At 41.8% G+C, this 23696-nt stretch overlaps 1 protein-coding gene across 1 annotated transcript in view; it reads left to right on the forward strand.

The window, feature by feature from the left end:
• Positions 1–17130, forward strand: part of LOC311055136 (solute carrier family 2, facilitated glucose transporter member 9-like) — a gene marked incomplete at both ends in the record, with an annotated part of 48994 nt that extends 31864 nt beyond the window's left edge. Inside the window, 10 exons of the mRNA XM_084071238.1 lie at positions 2460–2620; positions 3446–3570; positions 4510–4655; positions 5883–6015; positions 9149–9336; positions 12740–12850; positions 12941–13042; positions 14415–14490; positions 16567–16694; positions 16906–17130. Coding sequence (XP_083927364.1) covers positions 2460–2620; positions 3446–3570; positions 4510–4655; positions 5883–6015; positions 9149–9336; positions 12740–12850; positions 12941–13042; positions 14415–14490; positions 16567–16694; positions 16906–17130 — 1395 coding nt within the window. The remainder of the gene's footprint in view (positions 1–2459; positions 2621–3445; positions 3571–4509; positions 4656–5882; positions 6016–9148; positions 9337–12739; positions 12851–12940; positions 13043–14414; positions 14491–16566; positions 16695–16905) is intronic.
• Positions 17131–23696: the final 6566 nt, after the last annotated feature.

The raw sequence follows: 23696 nt of genomic DNA on the forward strand, positions 1-23696 counted from the left end.
GACTTAAGATCCAAATGAAAATAGTGATGACCAGTGCACATGACGATCAAACGATGCTTTATTGTCTGCGTGGAGTCACACGGCCACTGTGTCAAATCTGAAGCCAGCTCTTTGTCATACCATATCATCCCCTCCTTGTACAGCGTCATGTGCTCCGCTGAGCCGATATGGTCCATTCTCCGTGGTGTGGTATGCTATGACCCCCCTGAACTGTCAGCAATGCCTGTTTGGCCATGGACGGCCTCACATGTGAGCGTGTCGGTTGGCCAATGTGACGAGGATGGGATCCTAACTGCCTCACTTTGTGCTGACACTTGATGATTTCTCTTTGTGGGCCATTGCGAACACGTCAGATCACTTTTTCTTAACGTCTTGACTTTTTTTTGCAACTAAAGTAACATGGACGATGGCCAATTTGCCCAATTGTGCTGAAGCTTTTTGCATGCAGGTCATAGAATCGTGATTAAAAAAGGAAGTCTGAGCCTTGAACATTAATTGCACCGGGAGTTAGTTGCATATAGGGAAAGACAGAAGACGAGTAAGGCAAGGTTGAACAAAAGGAAAAGTAAGGAAAAGAGGAACAGCATGACCTACAGTACTGTAGAGACACAGCGGTCATAGATAATCTTGTCGAACTTCATTTAGTTGGCTGCATGCCGTCTTTCTGGGACCTTCCCCTGGGAGAAAAAAAGTCAGGAGATTTAAATCAGTACTGAAGTCATGTGACGTTGTCTTGACCAAAAGGCTGCACATAAGTGAACACTTTCAACAACCGGAGCCTCTTATTCTTCTGCTCACCGTCACCTCAAGCCAGAGAATGTTATGCACATCTTACAAGCTTACTTCTGTCTCACGGAGGGAGAACACGCTCACGGACTCACACCCCATCCCATAATGTCCACATACCTCCATATTGACTCCTTTCACCTCATCAAGCTCACTTCTTCTCTACCATGTTACATATTGTCGCTGGTGGGCAGAAACCTTGTATCTCCATGTTTCTCCACATCTGTATTTGTATTTCATAAGCTATTTCATATTCTGTTGTATGAAAGTTTCTCGCAAAATTATCGGAAAAAGCAGATCTACAAGCTCACAGCGCTGTGAGTGTAACAAGAGATTGTAGATCTGTTTTCAACATTTTTGAACCTTTTATGGAAAAAGTTCAGAAATGATCACCTATAATGAAATGGGTTGCCAGGTTGAAAGGGGTTAAGGTTGCCTGTGGGTTTTATACATATGTAACCAATGGAAAGTCTTAACAAAAGCTTGTGACTAAATGATAGGTACATTGGACCCACTTTCAATTTCCTATAAAGTAACAGTTTTAGACATACAAGGTTTCGGCCCCACAGTGACGGTATCTTCTATTCCCATCATTCCCAGTCTGAGCTTTAATTAGAAGAATCCCAAACTAAATAAAGCATGACCTTCTGAATGATGAATTCACAAAAGGGTGCTTCAATGAGAACTTAACCATCTGAGGCATTTAATAATATAATAGGATATAAAATGAACACATAATCATCTGTGTAGGGCAGCTGTGGCTCTTACTATTAAAGTTTTACACATGCCGATTGCATGTGTTCTTAGTGCAAGAATTGAGTCTGTGTAGCTTTCTGCCAAGCGCTCAGCCTCATTTTGGTAAATTGAATTAGGTCTCTACTTGCATCTTGGATGACTGGAAACATTTAGTGGAATGTGTCATTGATGGCCTTTCATTACTTGGACTGGAACTGGCAGAACTTTACAGCATCAGCTGACCCACTGAAGTATTCACAGGGTTAATGATATTAAAGGGGGATGAATGGCGCTGCACTGAAGCATAGAAACAGGACCTGGAGTGTAATGCTGAGTAAAGAGACTACACAGTAAAATGTGTGACTGCTATGATTACCCTCAAACTACATGCTGGTTTTAAACCCCTGGTTGTACTGTGGTTAAAAACCTGTGGTTGAGGCCTTGGCCGTAGTGTGACGGTCCAGGCACCCTCTCGCGGGTTCGACTCCTGTTCCCGACGACCTTTGCTGCTTGTCACCCCCCCCCCCCCCCCCCCCCCGCGCCAATCTTTCTCCCCATTTCCTGTCAGCCAACATTCCCTATCCCTCTCTAATAAAAGGCATAAAAATCCCCCCCCCCCCCCCCCCCAAAAAAAAAAAACTGTGGTTGATCTGAATAACCACAATATTTGACAGGTGGCCAGAGGCCTTCTTCACTGGAGTAAACCAGGGTTAAGTTAAAACAAAGTGGCTTGCACAACAGTTGTTTTGGGATTAGCTTCTGATTCAAATTTCCTAGACATATTTTGTGTATCAATCTGGACTATCAACTATTTCACTCACTCATATTTTGTTCTTCTCTGCACTTTGGTTTTATTAACTTAATTTATTAATCTGTTAATGAATCCATTAATACACTTGTTCCACTTGTTTGTTCATTCTTGAATGTAATTTGCACAGTACATCAAGGACTTCTACAATCAGACATATAGGAGTCGTCATGGGGTCAGTCTTGATGAGCAGACCCTCACTGTCATGTACTCCCTCACGGTGTCCATCTTTGCTATTGGGGGCACGTTTGGTGCCCTGATGGTGGGAACACTAGTGACCAAATATGGCAGGTAAGGGAATGTGGTTGGATGGATGCCTGGATATGTGTTTGTTTTTGTTTTATTACTTTACTTTGACTTGTGGGGAGAGAAAGTGATCACAACGATAGTAAAACCAGAAGAAAAAACAACAACATGGTCGTAATGAGGAAAAGGGTCATATTTATGTGAATCTTCACTGCACAATTCGATAACGATTCACCTGTTAATGATTTGATTTGATTCTACGATGCATCTGGATGCATCTCAATTTTCTGTATTACTGCACATCACTGCTTTGTCATCGGTTAATACAAGCAGTCAGATAGATGAACTACTTTTAATTATGAACTACGTTTTTATTTAGAAAGTGCTTTATGGTGACGTGTGTATTATTACTCTCCTTCAAACATAAATGTCACTCACTGAATAGCAGATCTACAAGCACACAACACACGTCACATCATGCATGATGCGTTGTGAGCTTGTAGATGCGTTGTGTTGGTATCTGTTGTGTGCTTGTAGATCTGCTATAGCTGTGTGCTTGTAGATCTGCTATAGCTTGTACATCGGTATTAAATTAACACTGATGATTTTACGGTGTAGTAAAACTGAGAAATGTGCCCTGATGTCCGCTTTCAAAATAGTGTGTGTGTGTGTGTGTGTGTGTGTGTGTGTGTGTGTGTGTGTGTGTGTGTGTGTGTGTGTGTGTGTGTGTGTGTGCGTGTGCGTGCGCACGTGGGTGCATGCTCACCATAGGGTGCTCACGTGTGAGTGTGTGAGTGTGCATGCGAGATGTCCTTTTGTTGACACTAACTGTATAAAGTTGAGTGAGCAGTCATTATTGTATGTGTGTAGGAAAGGAGCCCTGGTGAATTCTGCAGGACTGGTGTTTATAGCAGGAGGCTTCATGGGTTTCAGCCGAGCCTGCGGTTCTCCTGAGATGGTCATCATTGGACGTTTCATCACAGGTGTACACTCAGGTATTCATGTTTTTCAATCCAGTTTCCTCCATGTCTTAGCTTGCCAGTGTCATTTTATGTGCTCGTTGGTTTATTTATTACATTTTCCTTGAATTAAGGCGATGTGATTCAAAGTCCTCTTTTTACCTGACCAACAAAGCAAAGGACAAGATTACAATGAATCACACCTGGACGTGCAAAATATGCCTGCACAAACATCTCTTGTTCTATGTCTCCTTTCTTGAGATATGTTCAATTATGTAATTTCTACCTTGTGACCTTGACCTTTGACCTTTCAACCCAAAAGGTTAAGCATCTCTTTGGGCGGATCATTCCCACCAAGTCATGAAAATCTGCCCATTGTTCTCGAGATATACAGACAGATACAGACACTGGAGTGATTCCAATACCCTGCCATGCACGCATCATTGTGGGCAGCGCAATGAAGTTAATACAAATCTACAGAGCACATAAGTTACACATACTACGTTTGACATGTACCAATACAAAGCTAACCCCTGTTAGTGATAGTAGGTAGGGTCTAATACAGGGGTCTTCAATGTTTTCAGGCCAAGGACCCCCTAGCTGAGAGAGAGATGAAGCAGGGACCCCCTCCATAGGCCTACTGTATAAAATTGTGTTTCAGATAAACCTTTGCTGCTCTTTTTTTCCCTCTACACCTAGTATAACTCTTTGCCAAAGATAGCCGATCTACAAGCTCACAACGCCTCGCAGCGCGAGGCGCTGTGAGCTTGTAGATCTGCTATTTTTGGCTAAAGTTCTCCTCAGAAAAGGGATGCTAGGGTTCAAGTGGTTAATGTAAAAAAATAAATAATCATATCACACAAAGATTTGGCGGACCCCCTGTAGTAACTCTGAGGACCCCCTAGGGGTCCCGGACCCCCTGTTGAAGACCCCTGGTCTAATATACAGCACATTCTCCCTTTTCCATCTCCACAGGTATCTCTCTGAGTGTGGTGCCGATGTACTTGGGAGAAATCGCTCCGAAGAACCTGCGAGGCTTCCTGGGCCTCATGCCCAGCATCCACATCTGTCTGGGAGTCTTCAGTGCTCAGGTCCTGGGGCTCCATGAACTATTAGGAAAGGTGAGGAAAGTAAACTGAAAGCTGGCGTGTGATAAAAGTACAAAGAGAACAACCTGATATTTTACAAACAAGACTAGGCAAGCCTAGCAGCTATGTGTGTACCATACATCTAACACAGTGGTACTAGCGGCGTGTATTTATGAGTTTCTTCTGTTGATCAGTTTGAGTATGCCAATAGATAGAAAGGAAAACTGGCCAGGGTTTAAATTAATGGGTTTCTTTCATTTCAGCTGTGACTGTTGGAACTGACCAGAAAGATATTGCTAGATAGATAGGTGTCTAGATAATGTACAGTACATGCAAACAGGAGAACATACTGTAGTGCCAAATGTGCAAAGTGATGCAGGCTTTAAGGGCTTTAAGGGCCTGGCAGACACTTGCAAGAAGCACTATTGTGCATATACTGTAGAGCGCAAAATACCAGCAAGTAGAAAAATGTACTCCTCTGAGGTTACTACCCAGGCCTGTGTCGGTAGTGGGGTGCAGCCTTCAGGACACAAGATAGCTGCGGGGGGAAATAGAGTTTGTTCGGCAGACAGTGACAAACCATGGACCAACCACCGACATCTGTTATAGCCAAGCCAAGCCGAGGCTTACCTGAGATTTCGCTGGAATTGATGACATGAGACAGGTCTGTGTCACCACGTGAGACTAGATTATATATGACTCCCACCCTATTGGTATGCAACTTGGACCATCACATTGATACAGTATGTCAAATGGCATATGGCCCTTCCTATCAGAGCCCTTACTCTTTGGAATGCCCCTGCCCCTGGAGATCAGGCCCCCGTTTTAAACCCTCCTTAAAACTCACTTCTATAGATTAACTTTTAATCCCCATTCCTCCTGATTCTAATCTATCTATACAGGTCTTTCACCAGTATGAAAGTAGTATGTACTTATTTATCTGCATTGTTTTCTGCATTGCTTTTAATCTTTTCTTTTAGTTTTGTGTGCTGTGTTTTCTTTTGTTGTTTCCTTTGTAGCACTTTGTAACCCAGCTTTGAAAGGTGCTATACTGTATAAATAAAGTTGTATTAGTAGTATTAGTATTAGTATTAGTATTAAGTATTATTATTATTATTATTATAAAAGTCAGACAATAAACAAGAAAGCATTATGGTTCAGCAAGCTAGGCATCCAGAAAAAGCAGTGCTTATATTTTGTATGAAACATAATGGACTGCTTCCACATTGATGTAAGAAAGGTTTGTTGCTTTTCAAACAGGACGAACACTGGCCTCTGTTGCTGTCTCTGGTGGTGTTCCCAACCTTGATCCAGCTGTTTTCTTTACCATGGTTTCCAGAGTCGCCACGTTACCTCTTGATGGAGAAGAAGAATATCCACGCCACAATCACAGGTTAGAGAAGTGACTTAACCTTTTTATTTTTCCCATGTTGGTTTATGGTCGGGTGGTAATAAACTGGCACAAATTGTTTATTTTGTATTGTCATGACGCTGAAGTGGACCATTTTTCATTGATGGAGACCATGTAGAGCTCAGAAGAGAAGATTCCAGTTACTGTATTCTTCTTTATCCTGTTCCTATTTCACCTTAACATTCACTTGTGTTTGCTGTGCTCTAGAATGAATCAATGAATGAATCAATGAATGAATGACGTGTCATGCAACCTCGTGGCCCATCCCTCATGGGATTACTGTAGCCTATATGTGTGTCCGTCATGTGTGTCTATAGACGTTCTGTACACGCTGCCAGCCATAACATTAAAGGTCATGTTTAAAAAAGGTTTCTATGCCCAAAAGCAATTTGTATTTGCACACTTTCTTATTTGTTAAGAAGAAGCGTTTGAAGTGTTTGAATCCTGAAATATTTTGTCAGTGCAACTCTAATTCTGCTGCTGCTGCTGCTCCAAGTGTGTTGTGCAAAAACATTGCTATAATTTACTGTATTATAATTTACTATAATTTTGTTTCCAATAAAAGTAAACTTTCTGAACTTGTAAATTAGGTTCCAAATCCCATTTTCCTATGTGTAGACCCTAATAAAAAGAGATACCTGAGCCTTAAGAATCATGTATCAGTTTAGAGCATTTAACAAGTTCAAGTTGCATCCCTGGCTGTTCAAATGCCTCCTGTGTCCTGTGTCCTGAGCTGGTGACTCCAATTAGTTTAGTGCCCAGTGTGGCTGATTATTATGACAGACTTGACTCATTTGACACAGTTGTGTCATGAGAACAAACTTGCCCTCAATGTCAAGAAGACCAAGGAGCTGATCGTAAATTAGGAAGGAAAGGAGGGCCACACAGACCAAACCCAATGTCTGTACAGCCTCAGGCAGCTGAAGAAATTCAGCTTGAGCCCCCACCCCCAACACTATTATTTTATCACTATTATTTTATCGCCACCCACACAAAAAAGAAAAATACTAATTATATATATACTGTACTGTATATATTTAAATATATTTTCTCTATCATTCATTCTGACATTCTATTTAGGGATTCATGCTTTCATGTTTGTTCTAACAAACAATCGGAATTCTATATTTCATTCATGTTTATCGCTCACCATCAGTAATGTGTGTTCTCCACACTACAGAGACGGAGGAGTTCAGACGCAAGTTCCAATTCCAAACAGAAAAACAGAAAAAAACAGAAAAAAAGAACTAATGTCTTTCTAAATGTAGCAACAAAAAAAAAAGCTTTGCAGTAGATGCTGATGTCTGAGAATCAGTGTGTGAGTTCAAAGCAACGTTATGAAAATAAATCTTTCAAATGTTCGTATTAATTTCTTAATTTATTCTTATGTGACCAACAAGTTCTTTATCTAACTAAACTTTACTCAGAACCCACATGCCAGTATTAGATCCAATGTTGTTTATTTGCGCAAAAGAGACCCTCAGTCATACACTGTTTGTATAGTTTATAAATCATTTTGATCGTTTTGATATTTTTATTTACATATTTATACTCTTATTCTTATCCTTTATTTAAAATGTAACTGCAATTTGTGGGAACCTTGTACAAAATAATTCCACCCTTTATTTTATACCTGGTGTAAACTTGTGATGTAACTATTGTCATGAACTGGCTCAACAATCATGATGACTATGGTGGGAGACGACGCACAGGAGTAATTAAAAAGTTATTTGATTTTAACTAAAAACAACAAACTATACAAAATGGTGTGAGTAGTAAGAGGTATCAGTAGCGTAGTACACATATGGATGTGTGAAAGTGTAGTGTACGTGCAAGTGCAAAAGCAAATCCAAAAGCAAGCAACCAAACAAACACTGTTGCCTGGTTGGAGAGAGAGAATGGCCTTGGCCAGCCTGCTTAAATACTCCAGGGACGAGGGGAGTCAGGTGTGCCTCGTCCCATAGACACACAACAGAAAAAACACAATTATAACCGAACACAAACCAAATGGATAAATAGAGCAAACGGATGACCCCAGGCATAGTGAAGGGGTCATCACACTATAAATGGTTTAATTATTCAACCTCTAATTTATGCAACGCCTGTTTGCACCATAACAAACAGCAGCAAATAAATAGGTGTGATGTATGTTTCTCGGGGGCATGGTGGCGCAGTCGGTAGAGCTGTCGCCTCACAGCTAGAAGGTCCTGGGTTTCGATTCCCTCCGGGGACGCTGTGGGCGCTGGCAAGGCAAGGCAACTTTATTTATACTGCACTTTTCATACACCAGGGCAATTGAAAGTGCTTTACAGAATAAAAATAGTGCAACAATTAAATATATTTATAAAAAAAAAACTCCCACCTTTGATACAACAAAAATAATAAAAAAGTGACAGCACAGCTCATTTAAAGCCCAGGCAAGACCTAGCTGTTCCTAGCCATCATTGGGTAGAGTAAGCAATGTTAAATAAATATGTTTTTAACTTTTAAAACTCCAGTCTTAAAACAGCTATGGTTGGGGATTGTCTAATGTAACCTGGAATATTGTTCCAGGTTTGTGGTGCATAGTAGTGAAATGCTGCTTCACCCTGTTTTGTTCCAACTTTGGGAATAATTAGTAGGCCAGCCCCAGATGACTAGGGGGTTCATATGGCTCCAGCATGTCTAAGATATAGCTGGGCCCAGAGCCACAAAGACATTTATAGACAAGTAACATAAAATCAATTCTTGTGTTCTCGGGGGCGTATCCTCTCCTCTGCGTGATCAGTGCCCATACCCTAGGTGGGGTTGATGAAAGGGCCTTTTTGTGTGGAGTTGCATGTTCTACCCGTGTCCCCTAGGGTATGTACCCGCATGCCTGATGGAGGGGAAAGGAACTATTTGGAATAACGTGTTCCTTCCACGCGCTACGTCCAACTGGGGAAACTCCCCCCTGTCAGGTGATAAGAAGGCTTGTTAGCTCTCATGCATTGAAGGAGGCATGAGCTCGGCTCTCCCTAGGCTGGCAGAGGGAGTGTAGCGCCCAGGACAATTGGCACTGGGTGAAAAAAATGGGGGGCGCAAAATCGTGGCATAAAAAAATGTAATTAAAAAAAGATATATGTTTCTCTTCCAGCTCTCAAGTGGTACCGCGAGAAGGGCAACATCCAGGCGGAGATTGAGGAGATGCAGGAGGAGCAGCGATGCCTGTCCTCCGTCCAGACTGTGTCTGTGTTTGGTCTCCTCATGGACCAGTCAGTGCGCTGGCAGGTCATCACCATCATGGTGGTCAACATTGGCATGCAGCTCTCTGGCATTGATGCGGTGAGTGGGAGTGTACTGTATGTGTGTGTGTTGCTGTATTTTATTCATGCAAGATCCAGTTTGTTTGGCGTTATGCTCCGTGTGTGTGTGTGTGTGTGTGTGTGTGTGTGTGTGTGTGTGTGTGTGTGTGTGTGTGTGTTCTCGTGCTCAAGCTATTTTGGGTACACTTATGTTCTGACAGTGAGAGGATGTTCCTCCTCTTCAGTTCCCAGCTGTGCTCCTCTAGTCCACACTGAGCAGGGGGCAACAGGCCCACGTGTCATTATCCCTACAGTCCACTATAACTTAGACTGCTTTGCATTATACACAGTCAAATGGACCCATAATGGTCCTTGTGGGGCTGTTTTTACACTCTCAGAGGTGTAGGGACACACACACTCACACCCAGATACATGCACTGTCCTCCTACAGATCCTGTACATACCCTGTACATCCTGTTTACTGTACATGCATACACACAAGTACAAATGTTGTGTTCTAAAGACATTACATTGTCTGTCCTAATGCCTAATTATTTGTATTTATTATTATTATTATTATTATTATTATGTTGTTCAAATATGCAGATTATCTAATTGAACATGCACAATACAAACATAACCCAAGCAGAAATGGATTCTACAGGAATAACTACCTTAGGACCAACGTTTGGTAGTGACCATTGGTTTAACTGAAACAAATAATATAACATTGTATTAGTTGATATTTACTGCCTCTGTAGTGAGTGTGTATGTATGCTATTTAACCATAATAAACATGCCCAATGGTTACACTGCAAATATCCTTACATCTGAGTGAGACCAAATATTCATCCACTTACCACAAAACCACCAAAATACAAGTTGGGTGACCTCTACTCGTTATTCCTGTTAATTAATTCAAATATGCAAATTATCTCATTAAATTTGTATACACGATACAAAAATGTATACGTCAGAAATGGATTTACGTCAAAAATCATCTTAGGAACAACTGAGAAAAGTTTGGTTCAGCCAATTATCAAATTGTTATAGCTTTTGCCCGGTATATATAGTGCTGCATGGCAAGGCATGCTGACTGCCATGCTAGCTGTGTGTGTGTGTGTGTGTGTGTGTGTGTGTGTGTGTGTGTGTGTGTGTGTGTGTGTGTGTGTGTGTGTGTGTGTGTGTGTGTGTGTGTGCGCGCGCATGCATATCCATGGTCATGTGCATACATGCGTTTGTGGTTTTCTTGCTATTCTGTGCCTGTCTGTGTGTGTGAGTGAGTATGTGTGTGTGTGTGTGTGTGTGTGTGTGTGTGTGTGTGTGTGTGTGTGTGTGTGTGTGTGTGTGTGTGTGTATGTACAGTTTGGGTGTGTGTATGTGTGTACGCATGCATGCATGTGAATATCTCAACATTGAAGTGGTGCTGAAAGGCTGTATGGACCGTTACTAAATCAACAAGACAGCGTTTAACTCCACCGACCATGATCTCGACCACACTACACAGATGATGGATGCTGTGTTCGTGAAACAAGATTAATGAGAATACACAAATTAATTTCAAGGGGAGTTCTTGTCAGAACCATGTGCTGATGATGTACGGTATGTGAGACAAATGACTGATGGAAGGTCCGGATGATAATGATCGCTATGATGAATCACGTTCAAACGCCAAAGGAGCAAAAGCAACTCTTAGGTATTGGCTTGACTAAACAGGAAATTTAGTTCTCTGAGTTCCAGAACTTACCAACGACCATTTGCAGTTTTTGATGGAGTCAATTTGAAATCAGTTTATTGATTTGACAAGTCCGTACAAAACAAAAGATTAGCAATTGAATTTGTAGGGAATTTTCTTCAAAGTTGATCTCCTGCCCGCTGTCCCAGCCGTTCCCAAATGTTTCCATGCCAAGGACCTCCAAGTCTCTGGCTGCGGCCCGCCTATTGCGAATGTGAGAACACGTCATGATACAACACCTTGTGAGCTTGTAGATCTGCCATAAAAAAATAAAACCATTACATTTTATTTTATGATAATGAGTCATGTCTAAAACATAGACCGTAAAAAATATGGACGAAGGGAACGGTGATGTCACCCATTGGTTTCTACAGACCGTAAATGAAGCCGATTGTTTAGGAACGTGCAATCCGCCATCTTTAATATATACCATTGGGCACGGCGGAACTCAAACGCTATTGCTTGAGACCAGACATGTGACCAGGGAACCGGAAAACAATCCCCAAAGAATGCTATTGGTTGGGTAGCTTGTCAATCAAGAGTGGGGGCGGGGAATGAATGCTATTGGTTGTGTAGGTTAAAAAAAAAAGAATAATCTTTTTTCTTTTTTTTTTTACTTTTTCCACACAGAACCAGGAGATAACATGCATACAAACTGGCTCAATAGCGCCCCGTGCCAAACAGGATAATGTGGTATTGCAGGTGAAAGTGCTTTATAAGCCAGAGAGAAGTTAGTTGGAATGAGTATATCTGAGGCTTGATTTAGGCTCAAACCTTTTGAAAAACGTTTGAGGGACATAAACAATATGATATTAAATATTATTATTATTTTTTAAATTAATTTTGTAGATCCTTTAAACTAGCGACTAGAAGAATATAGTATTTATGACCATTTTTATTAAGGTAAGAAAATCTAGTCTAAAGTTCGTCAAAAACCCATCCGCTTACAATGAGAGAATATTCCTTCTGACACCTGCAGGGGTAAAACAGCGCCATACAGGCCATTCATATGAACTGTCTCTCTTCCGTATCGGCCTCATTGTAAATATGTCAGGCTGGCCCCTTGGTCTAAAATAGGGATGCCAGAATGAAAGTGGTTACTTGCACATGTTGTCCTACAATAAATGTGAAAAATCCCTGCGTCCATGTCAGTGTGACCAATCGACCTCAAACTCGATCTGTGCGCATATCGCAGAGGAACCGAGGGAGTGAGGTCCATTCGGTCGGATAGACGGTTGTCCAGTACCACCGATATGCCCATTTCTAGGCATATATGGAGATCCGGTTAACCAGGACCACCAATCCGATATTCCCCTATATGGGCATGCCCACCTATATGCATATACTGATGACAAAGGGATCTACATATATGGGTATAAAGGGACAAGGGCAGACAGATACAGATATCTCCATATATGGGCATAAAAGGGACACAGACAGACAGGTGAGTGAGTGAGTGAGTGAGTGAGTGAGTGAGTGAGTGAGTGAGTGAGTGAGTGAGTGAGTGAGTGAGTGAGTGAGTGAGTGAGTGAGTGTGTCACCAGCGGATCTCGAGAACCACAAGTGAAGTGGTCAGGGTTGAACGCTTTCGAGATTTCCAAGGTCCCTGATCAAAAAAAGGATGGGAACCACTAGGTTAAACTATACATGTTAAAAGTTCAAATCACGCTTGTGCTCATGAACAACCTTTTCCAACATGCAATTCCAGATCTGGTTCTACACCAACGCCATCTTTGAAAACGCAGGAATCCCAGCCTCTCAGATCCAGTACACTACTGTTGCTACTGGAGTCATAGAGGTCATCACTGGTGTATTAGGGGTAGGTAACTGTACTGTACAGTCCTGATCTCTTTCTGTCTGTGGTAAATGCCACATCAAACTCACATTGTGTTTCCTGTCCCTCCCCCAGTGCTTCACTATCGAGCGGGTTGGCAGAAGGCCTCTGATGATTGGCGGTTTCACCTTCATGGGTCTCTGTTGTGCTGGAATCACTCTCTCTCTACTCTACCAGGTACAGAGACTGACACATTACTGTACATTACTGTAGCTAACCTCTTCAACCTGGCATCCCTGTTTTGGGCATGCCATTACAGGTGAAAATAGTTTATTTTTGTTGTTGTTGAAAATGTCAATCATTCAATTATAGCAGATCTACAAGCTCACAGCGCGCCCCATTGACACATGTTGTGAACTTGTAGATTGGCTATTTTAGCTATTCTTCATACGACAAGTACAGTATATATACAGAAGGGCATAGGTGGTTAATAAGTTAAGATTGGAGATAAGAAGTTACTGCACTGGCCATCTGTCCTGGAGGTCCAGATACATGTCTAGATCCTTTCTTTTTTTCCTTGGGCCCTATTTTGGATAATTTGGACCACAAGCGAAGGGTTGACAATTATTGGAATTGGTCCATTTGTTTGCTACCCACAAAATTCCCCTTTAATGCTGGCTTTCTATCCTACCAAGTTGTTAATGACATTCACCTACATGGCATCCCAGGTCTAACTGACTAGAAATAATTTCCCCATGGGGATTAGGGATTAATAAAGGTAATCGTCTTCATCTTCTTCTTAATCCCTGATTACATAGCAAAAGTGACATGGTGCATACAGTATAACTTCCTGGTAGGATAGAAAACCAGCAGTATGAGGTTCCACAGGCCATGTGAATGCTACTAAACCAGTAGTGATGGAAGAAGTACTCGCATGTTTTTAAGTAAAAGTATCAATACTGCAATCTAGATACTATACTCTGTTACAACTTACAAGTAGAAGTCCTGTATTCAAAATGTACTTGAGTAAAAGTACAAAAGTATCAGCATAACAATATACTTACCAAAAGTAAAAGTAGTCATTGTGCAGAATGTCCCATTACACAAGTTCAAAATGTATACAAAATCTTTTGAAAATGGCCTCTACAAGTTTAGAATGTGAGCTTGTAGATCTGCTATTTTAAAATGGCCGAAATATATTTATAGCTAGGGCTGAAATGGTTCGTGTGTTTTGTGATAATAATCAAAATCTACAAAATAACAAAAATGTTCATATAAATGTAGTGGAGTAAAAGTAAAATATTTTCCTCTGTGATGTAGTGAAGTAGAAGTAAAAGCATTGAAAATTGTAAATACTGAAAAAAGAAAGAAAAATACCTCAAAATGTACATTACTGTAATTACACACACTTAATTACTTAACTCCACTGTGAACTAGTAGTAAGGTCCCCAATGACCAGGGCATGAATACTTTGCACTCTATTGTATTCTACTGTACTCTGCTATATGATCCATCACATTAGACATCTTTATACTTTGTAAACTTAACAGCTGTGCAATGTATTATTGTTATTTTGGTTTAATGATTTTCACTGTTCTACTGCCTTCAGACCCAGATTCCCTTCATGCGTTACATCAGTGTGCTCTGCGTGGTGGGAATCATCGCTGGGTTCTGTATAGGACCAGGTGAGAATGATGTTGAGTACATGTTTCACTCATTTGTCTGTTCTTTCGGCTATTTTCAAATAGCCTATGTATAAAATAGGGCTGAAGTGGTTCATGTATGTCTTATAATATAATAATTTATATCTGCAAAGTCACTAGTAACTAAAGTTTTCAAATAATTGTAGTGGAGTAAAAGTACAATATTTTCCTCAGAGATGTAGTGGAGTAAAGATTAAAGTATTGAAATTTGGAAATACTCCAGTAAAGTAAAAGTACCTCAAAATTGTACTTAAGTATGGTACTTGATTAAATGTACTTGGTGGTCATTGCTTGTGACCAGAGGTTTACAATTACATAACATATCAGTATATCAGTTGATAGAGGATCCTATCTATTAAAGTCTTCATTTTATTAACCATGCTCTTAAGTTACCCAGTAAAGAGAACCATTATTTATTTTAATAATGACCTTGAGTTATTCTGTACGAGCAGGTGTCACTTTTTTCAAACACTGAATATTCACTTTGGACTGAAACTTATCTCCATTTCAATCCTATATGTAGTGTTACAGAGTGGTCTGACACTAGTTAACACTGACCCCTGCTGGAACCATGCGGAAATGCATGGACTATTTTCCAGCTTAGTCTCAGCCACTAGCCTTACCCTCCCTCCCGCCCTGCTCATCTCTCTTTCTACAGAAGAGATATTGTATTTCATTAGTCTTGTAAATGAGCGAATCATAATTGCCACACTACATCCATTCCTATACAGCCATTTTGTACGCTGAGCGAGTGAGTTGAGCGAAGTGAATTAAGAGGCTATAGTTTACAGCGTCGTCAGGGAGCCATGTTGAGGGGGCCGTGAGAGAGGGTGATGAATGGGAGGGAATCTGGTTTACATATCGTCATTCGTCAAGACAGCAAAATCTATACCTCTGCACGCAGAACGAGGATTTCTGTTGCTGCAATTAGATTTTTAATGGCTCATTGTTCATAACCTCATGGTGATGAATATGGTTTTGTTTGGACAAAACCTTGCATGCACAACGAAGAACCCCCCCCCCCCCTTCCTCCTTGCGTATACCACAGATGTTGACAAATTATGGCCTACTTATTGGCTTGACGATATTAAAACTTCCTCCTCGCAATTATCACAGCCAGATAATGAGGAGTTCATTCGAAAGAGCTCCATCATTAGAACTTTTACTAATGCATATTTTTCCTACATAGCTCTCAGTTATAACAATGACAAATTGTGTGTTTTAAAGCTACCCAGCCACCCCATAGATTCTAAATGTCAAGCTAACAAACTGGATAAGTCCCAGCTAAACTATGTTGTTTGTATACAGTACATTGTAGTATTAGAGTTTGCCAAGTTGCTAAACCAAACATTTCCCCTCTCATGTTATAACCACTGAGCAGCACACAAGACCATCACGATGAATGGATCTTAACCCATTAAGACCTGAGGCAGATTCTACAAATGTCTTCTAAATCTTAACTAGTTTTCTGAAAAAACTTATGTTGCTATATCAGTATATATCAGTATATCAGATTTACAAGTTTATAGCGCAGCACGAAGTGACTCGCAATGAGCTTGTATATCTGCTATTTTTTAATAGCCAAAGAAATCTAATATGACACAAATGCTTTACCGGTTTTATAGGGTTAATGTAAAATGTATTGGTGCATGAGAAGTTATCATATTTAGTATTATATTCAGCTGGATGACTGATATGGGATTATTCATGAAGGGATTGTTCATAAAGAAGCTGTGAGCATCGGGGGCCTACTGTATAGTGTCAGTGTGACAAAGCTCCGTGCATCACTGGAGGGGTGAATTGTAAAGCCATTTGTAATGTGATGGATTGGGGTGATGTCCGGTTAGACTATTGTCAGAACATGATCCAGATTGGGGAGATCAGGAAAACATTGAACATGAGAATAATATAACAAATAAGGAAAATGAATTTACAAAATGACTGTTGACTGAATACTATCACATTGAAGAAATATCAATTATGTGCGTGTGTGTGTGTGTGTGTGTGTGTGTGTGTGTGTGTGTGTGTGTGTGTGTGTGTGTGTGTGTCCTCATCCAGCCGGCGTTCCCTTCCTAATGACGGCTGAGCTGTTTACACAGTCCCACCGTCCGGCTGCCTACACAGTGGCCGGTTGCCTCAACTGGCTCTCCAACTTCACCATCGGCTTTGTCTTCCCCTTCCTGCAGGTCAGAACTCAGACCATTATTTAATGCTAATCAATCATTTCATGACATACAGAGGTTCTCTCATACATGGCTGTGAAGCCTCATTCAGACCTGAGATTCACGACGAGACTAAAGCGTTTTAAGACTGATTTATTCTTTGCCATACGATGGTGTCACGTGCGGATCTGAATAACCCCTTACACATGATGTTCTTTACCCCCCTCCGTCCCAGATGTCAGCGGGGGCGTACTGCTACCTGGTCTTCTGTGCTATCTGTTTGTCTGTGGCGGCCTACACCCTCTTCATCGTCCCAGAAACCAAGAACAAGACCTTTGTGGAGATCAGTCAGATGTTTGCTGCCAGGAACGGGATGCTGGACAACGATGCCGACAGCGCCGAGATGGACGACAGCGGACACCTGAAGTTGTCCAGGATGAACGGATATGGCACCTTGTAGCACAACGGAGAGGAGAGGAGAGGAGGGGAGAGGAGGGTCGGAAAAGAGAACTCTCCTCTCCATGTTTTTTGTTTGCTTACAGTGATTTCATTAGATGAACAGGCCAGGTAAAGTGGAACTAGATATGACACACAGGAGATTTATTACTGCTTGAGGAAATTGCAAAGAGCAGTGTTACAGTATTTACACTGACACACACACACACACACACACACATACACAGGCACGCGCCCATGCACACGCGTGCACACATACACACACACACACACACACACGCACGCACACACACGTGCACGCACACAGTAATAAACATGGACAAGCACACAGTAGCACGGTGTGCCGTCCTACTGTATAGAGTTAGTTCTTAGTGTATCAGCCACAATGCCAACTGTCCACGATCAACAGATGACCGCTTACACAAACATTGGGCAGGATGGCCTAGTGGTTCACATAACCAAATGGTCATAGGTTCAATCTCTGCATTCCATCTGCATTTGAGCAAAATACCTACAGTAAACTGCTCACTGCTCTATGCATATACTTGTATATCACAGTGAATCAAACATGCCCAATGCACAGGCTAGCATAATGTTAAGTGCTACACATGTTTAATTTGTACATCTCATTTTAACCACCTTCATCCTGGCTTCCCAAAACATTTAAAAACTTTTCACAATTTTTCAAAAATAGCAGATCTACAAACAAGCTCAAAAGGCATCATGATGCATAGGTTGTGAGTTTGTCATTTTTGGATTGCCAACATTTAACATTTTCAGTGAGTGGTATAATCATGTCATACTATTCACACCATTATTTTTGACACAATACATTTCTGCACAGCACTGTAAAGTTTATTTATTTCAAACATGCCCCAGTTGCATGTTCTGAAGTGTTATATTTCATTTTGCCCTCCCATTTCAACAGTGTATTCCTGCTGTATTGTACTGTAGTAGTACTACTACTACTACTGCTACTACTGTATGCACAGTAAATAGAAGTCACACTATCACGTGTGTCAAACAACCTCATCCATGTTAATCCATTTGGCTCCATCTCAGATCCCATATTCAGTCTGTTTGCTCTCACACAGTAAAGTCCTCAGTGTTATTGTAACTCTGAGAGTGTAATTAACCACGTAAGCCCCATATTAGCTGACCAGAGTCTCTATGTATAGCCAAAAATAGTTAATCTACAAGCTCGTAGAGTTGCTATATTTGCAGAATAGGTATGCTAGTGTTCATATGGTTAAATTAACACTCAGGATTTTGCTGTGCACTGGTGTCAGACACCTCAATCTGTGTTGCATTCGTTTCACTCCATGATCTGTTTTATGTCCATGATCTTTGTCCATGATCTTTGTTGTTGGAAAGAATGTTTACCTATTGGCACACTTTATTTTACAGTAGCCTTATTTAACTTAAAGAACAACATATAGGAGAATTGTATTGTAGTGTACGTGATTATTGTAGGTGCACAGAAGTGCCTGAGTATTTCATGAAAATGTACTTACAAGGTTGTAACAATACACAAGTACCAAATGAATAAACCTAATCATTGTTGTACTTTATATATTGTTCCACCAATGTATAAATAGTGTCAGGGAGTGGTACTATTTTGTACTTGTAATACTTTTCCAAAAGTTAATACATACTGGAATACAGTCATGGTAAAGTAAATACAAGGATGAATATATGTAATAGAATAAGGTTAGTGGTAAAGTAAAGCACCAGCACAGTGTTTCTCCACAGTTCAATTTCCCTGGTCAAAGATCATGTGACATCATGTGACCAGCACAGTGTTTCATGTCACACTGTATGTTTACACAGAATGATCAAGAACTTGAGCATGTACTTTATTTTGTTTGTTTGTTTTGTTTTGTTTAATTTGATGATTGTTTGAGTCTCTTATTCATCCATAAGAGAGCAGGTTATTGTGACTACTGTAGTAGTCCATATTCCAAAAGGATGGCAGGATACACTACTCCTGTCCAAAGACAATATGCACATGAAAATGGTTGTAAAAGAATCGTAATTTATAAATGCATCATGTCTTAGTAGCTGTACAATTCATTTTATGTTCTATGTCTGAACAGATTTTTATCTTGAGTTACGTACATTGTATATATATTATATTGGAGACAGTGATACTGAATGAGAACGATTAAATTGGACTTTCACTGTAGATGTGTTCAGGAGTGTGTATTGTATCTCTAGATAAATGTTTGAATGTGAAAGAAAACACGTTTTGCTGCTTCTTGCTACTACTGTACATCGCTGTGTTCAGTGCTGAATTACTTTAAAAAAAAGTTTATATAGCTATACATCAGATACCAATTTGAGTCAAGAATGCAATGAATTTGAATAATTAAAAACCAAAGCTATGACCAGCTCTTGGTTTGACGTAGATCAACCAAGTCACCAACAGACTGAAAAACTGAATGGCTTACACTTTGTGGTCACAGCTAAAAACTGTATTGAGATATCTGTGATAGACAGCTCTATGATTCAGAAGAGTACATTAAGAACATTAAGATAGCGCATTAACAGTTACTGTATCTTTATAATCCACTTAATCCATTTTAAAGCACAGGGTTTTCCTGCCCTGCAAAACAGTTACTACTTGTTTGTGTTCCAAATGGTCAATGACTTACATTTCATATTTATACCTATAAAGGTTACCAAACGATTATAATTGTCCACATCTCATGTACAGACTGAACAGTGCATTATTAAGAGGGATATTAAGTACATAACAGAGTATTGTCCTGGTGTTATGCCATGGTACGGTGGGGCGAGGAAAGTCATAGTGGATGATGGGAAAGGAAATGATGCTCCTCTCCCATCGTCTCCTGCTGCCTTTAGGCTGGCTGTTCCATCTGTCACTCCCTGCAGAAGGGCCTAGGAAACCCTGGCTGGGGCAGGATGGATAAATGTTGTCGTAAGACTGTCTCTCTTCATATCACACAAGGTGGAGGAAGAGGGAGTCAAGCAGGTCTGAGTTGAACACGAAGCGAGAGAGGAGAGAGTCATCCATAATACATTTGTGTTACTGTTGGTTGGTTGTATGGTTTTGAGAGCAAATTGTGAATGTCGCAGTACTTTTCTCTGTGTTTTCTTGGTCAGTCTACTGTACTTATTCATCAAATGTTCATTTAGAAGTGAGCTACTGCTGCAAGGTCAAACATGCGAGAATTAGTTGAGTTATAAATTGACAGTGTTTCAGGGCTTGGAGGTGAAACATGGAAGGAGTGATGCGTAGCCGCCGGATTACAGCATTCTTAAACAAAGCATAGTATAGTAATGTCACAGCACAATATTACAAGGGTACTCACTCTGACGTGCTCAAACTCACACACACACACCACCACCAGCCAAGAATAATGTTACAGTAAATTTTCCGGGTAATGTCACAGCACGGTGGCGCACGTAGTGTTGTGCACATGTGTGAACGCTCTTGCGCGCACAGGGCTCACACACCCCTGTACAGGCATAAACTATAAATCAAGCAAATAGCATCACAGGCTGGCAAAGGCAACATTCCAGCAGATAAAATGCTCTCCCACACAACAAAGCCACACTCGCCGCGTAATTAATTGCAACAAATTACCTCTTCCTCACCCTGCCAGCCCCTGCCTCCATCCTTTCACACTGCTCGAGAACACTCTGCACTCACACACACACACACACACACAGACACAGACACACACACACACACACACACACACACACACACACACACACACACACACACACACACACACACACACACACACACACACACACACACACACACACACACACACACATCACTGCAGATGTTGGAACTGATCCGTGCACACCACACACAGCAACAGAATCCCTCTCCCCTTGTCACACACACTCACAAACTCACGCACGCACACACACAGACATAAGCGCGCACACACTCACCCCCACACACTCTGCCACCCTTCATAAGTGCTTTAATGTGGCTTATTGCGGTGTGTGCAGCTCCCCTTAGCCGTGGAAATATTCGCTTGACGGATGTGCTTTGTCGCCGGCTCTCCCCCTACGGAGGGAGGAGGGAGGCTGTCACCGAGGAGATGATAACATTAACAGGGAGGCAAGGCGATGACAAATGCCCGTTATCAGCGAACGAGGCCGGTGACAAATCGAACGGCGGACGCCCAGGCAGGCCCCGGCGCGCCGTAATAAAAAAGAAGATGGATGGCAGCACTCAGACAGGGGCCCTGCGTTAATGCGATTTCCACTGCTCTCCCTGACTCCCAATTAAGGCTGGGGGAGGGATGGGGAGGGGAGGGTGAGGAGGGGAGGCAAGAGGCACGGAGAGAGAGAGAGAGAGAGAGAGAGAGAGAGGGAGAGAGAGAGAGAGAGAGAGAGAGAGAGAGAGAGAGAGAGAGAGAGAGAGAGAGAGAGAGGGAGAGAGAGAGGGAGAGAGTCTGAATGGCTGGGGGAGAAAACGGAGAGATGGAGGGAGGGATAGAGAGAGGAGGAGGGAGGGGAGGACCAGGAAAAAGAGATGGGGAGAATGATGTGGGGGGTTGGAGGAAGGACGGGGATGGTGTAGCGTGGAACCATGACAGAGCGGAGGAGAGGGAGAGACAGGGAGGAGAGAGAGAGGGAGCAGAATACCAGAAGGGGAGAGAGGAACGAGGGAGTGGCGGATAAAGAGAAGAGATGTCAATAAAAGAGGGGAGTGGATGAAAGTAACGGCAATGAAGGGGAAGGGAGAAAAGATTAGAAAAACACACACAGCGTTAATTATCTGTGGAGCCAAACTACCCGTCCTCCATCCCCAAGGCCCTCCTCGCTCTCTCTCTCTCTCTCTCTCTCTCTCTCTCTCTCTCACGCGCACACACACACACACACACACACACACACACACACACACACACACACACACACACACACACACACACACACACACACACACACACACACACACACACACACACACACACACACACACACACACACACACACACACACACACACACACACACACACACACACACACACACACACACACACACACACACACACACACACTTGTTCTTCAGTCAGGGCCACAGCTTGTCAGATTGGAAAGCCTTGTCTTCCTATATGGAGATGAACACACCTCCGCTGAACCTCTCTGTCGTCTTCCTCCGCTTCCTCATGTATCTCTGTCTCTCCACAAATCTCCTATCTATCTAACTATCTATCTATCTATCTATCTATCTATCTGTCTGTCTGTCTGTCTGTCTGTCTGTCTGTCTGTCTGTCTGACTGTCTGTCTGTCTGTCTTAGCCAGATAGGGAGAAACTGTGATAATTAACTAGATATCTAGTTGAATAACTGTAACCTAATAATGCAACATAACCACGATAGCGAACAGGCATGTTGAGGGTTGAGGCAGGGTACATGGACAGTGAGACTAATGTTCAACATTTGCACTTCTATAAAGCAACAGTTTGTGACAGCATCTTACGGACACATTTTCTCTATGATCAGCAGACGTACACATTCATATTGAAATGTATGTGATGCTTGTAGCATGTATTCACAGTTCCACAGATGGTGCACATTCTGTTGTGACTGGAATCTCTAATGTCTTTTTGTTTATCTGCACAGGTAGATCAGATGCTGTTATGGGAAAGCAGCCTGCTGAAGTCGCGTGATAGTTTTATACAACTCGATTCTGACAAGTCCCGGAAAAGACGCGCTGTGATTGGCCAGTAGTCACTTTGAGTGGCAGTTCGGGCAAACGCTTGCCCCCAAAACATGATTTACGATTCTCTGTACATAACATCGCAACGTTTCCCTCGCTTTAGCTCACTCGGTGGTGCCTCTTGTGGCTCAAGTTTGCTTGAGACGGCGCGCCTCCGTTGTGGTTCAAAACTATACTTTATCTGCAAAAAAAAAGTCTGTGGTTGTCGGAAAAAGAGTGCAGACAGCAGAATTTGATCAGGGGGGGTTGGGGTCAGCAGTCAAATGCTCAGCGAGGCAAATAATACGCGTTGAAGTCTGTGTTGTAGGTGATTGGTGCCTGAAGAGCTGATTGAGGGGTGCCTAGCTGATTGATTACAACATGGGGAGCATCTTGTGTGGATTGCTATTCTACTGTGGTTGGTTGATTAAATATCCAAGGGTGGAGTCTGCAGAGTATACTGTATAAGGAGAACAGCTCAGTCGGGGTTTGGGCTGCCATGGAGAAAGGTTGACACTTTCCCTCTCTGTTAATTTGTGTTTGTTTCTTTGAGTTGCATTTTCTTCAATTATACACTTTCACTTATTGTTGGATCCAATTAAAAATATTTAGTTTTTCTGTATGCCTGCCTCCTGGTCCATTTCTGAAAATGTTCATGGTTTTCACTGACTTTGTGACCCACTGGGTGACAAATGGTGGCAGTAGTAGGACCTGAACCCACGCCTCCACAGAGGCCACCCAGATCGGTTTTAAAACCATTTTTGGACAAACAAGTCCCAAACAGTCCCAAACAAGCATTAGTTTAGGAGTGATTAAGTTGAGGCTTGGGCTTGATGTGGTTTAATTCATCATTCTTGTGATCATTAGGCACTGGTTGT

This window comes from Gymnoscopelus microlampas (assembly GCF_963454915.1).
Source record: "Gymnoscopelus microlampas genome assembly, chromosome: 2".
Taxonomy (NCBI): Eukaryota; Metazoa; Chordata; class Actinopteri; order Myctophiformes; family Myctophidae; genus Gymnoscopelus; species Gymnoscopelus microlampas.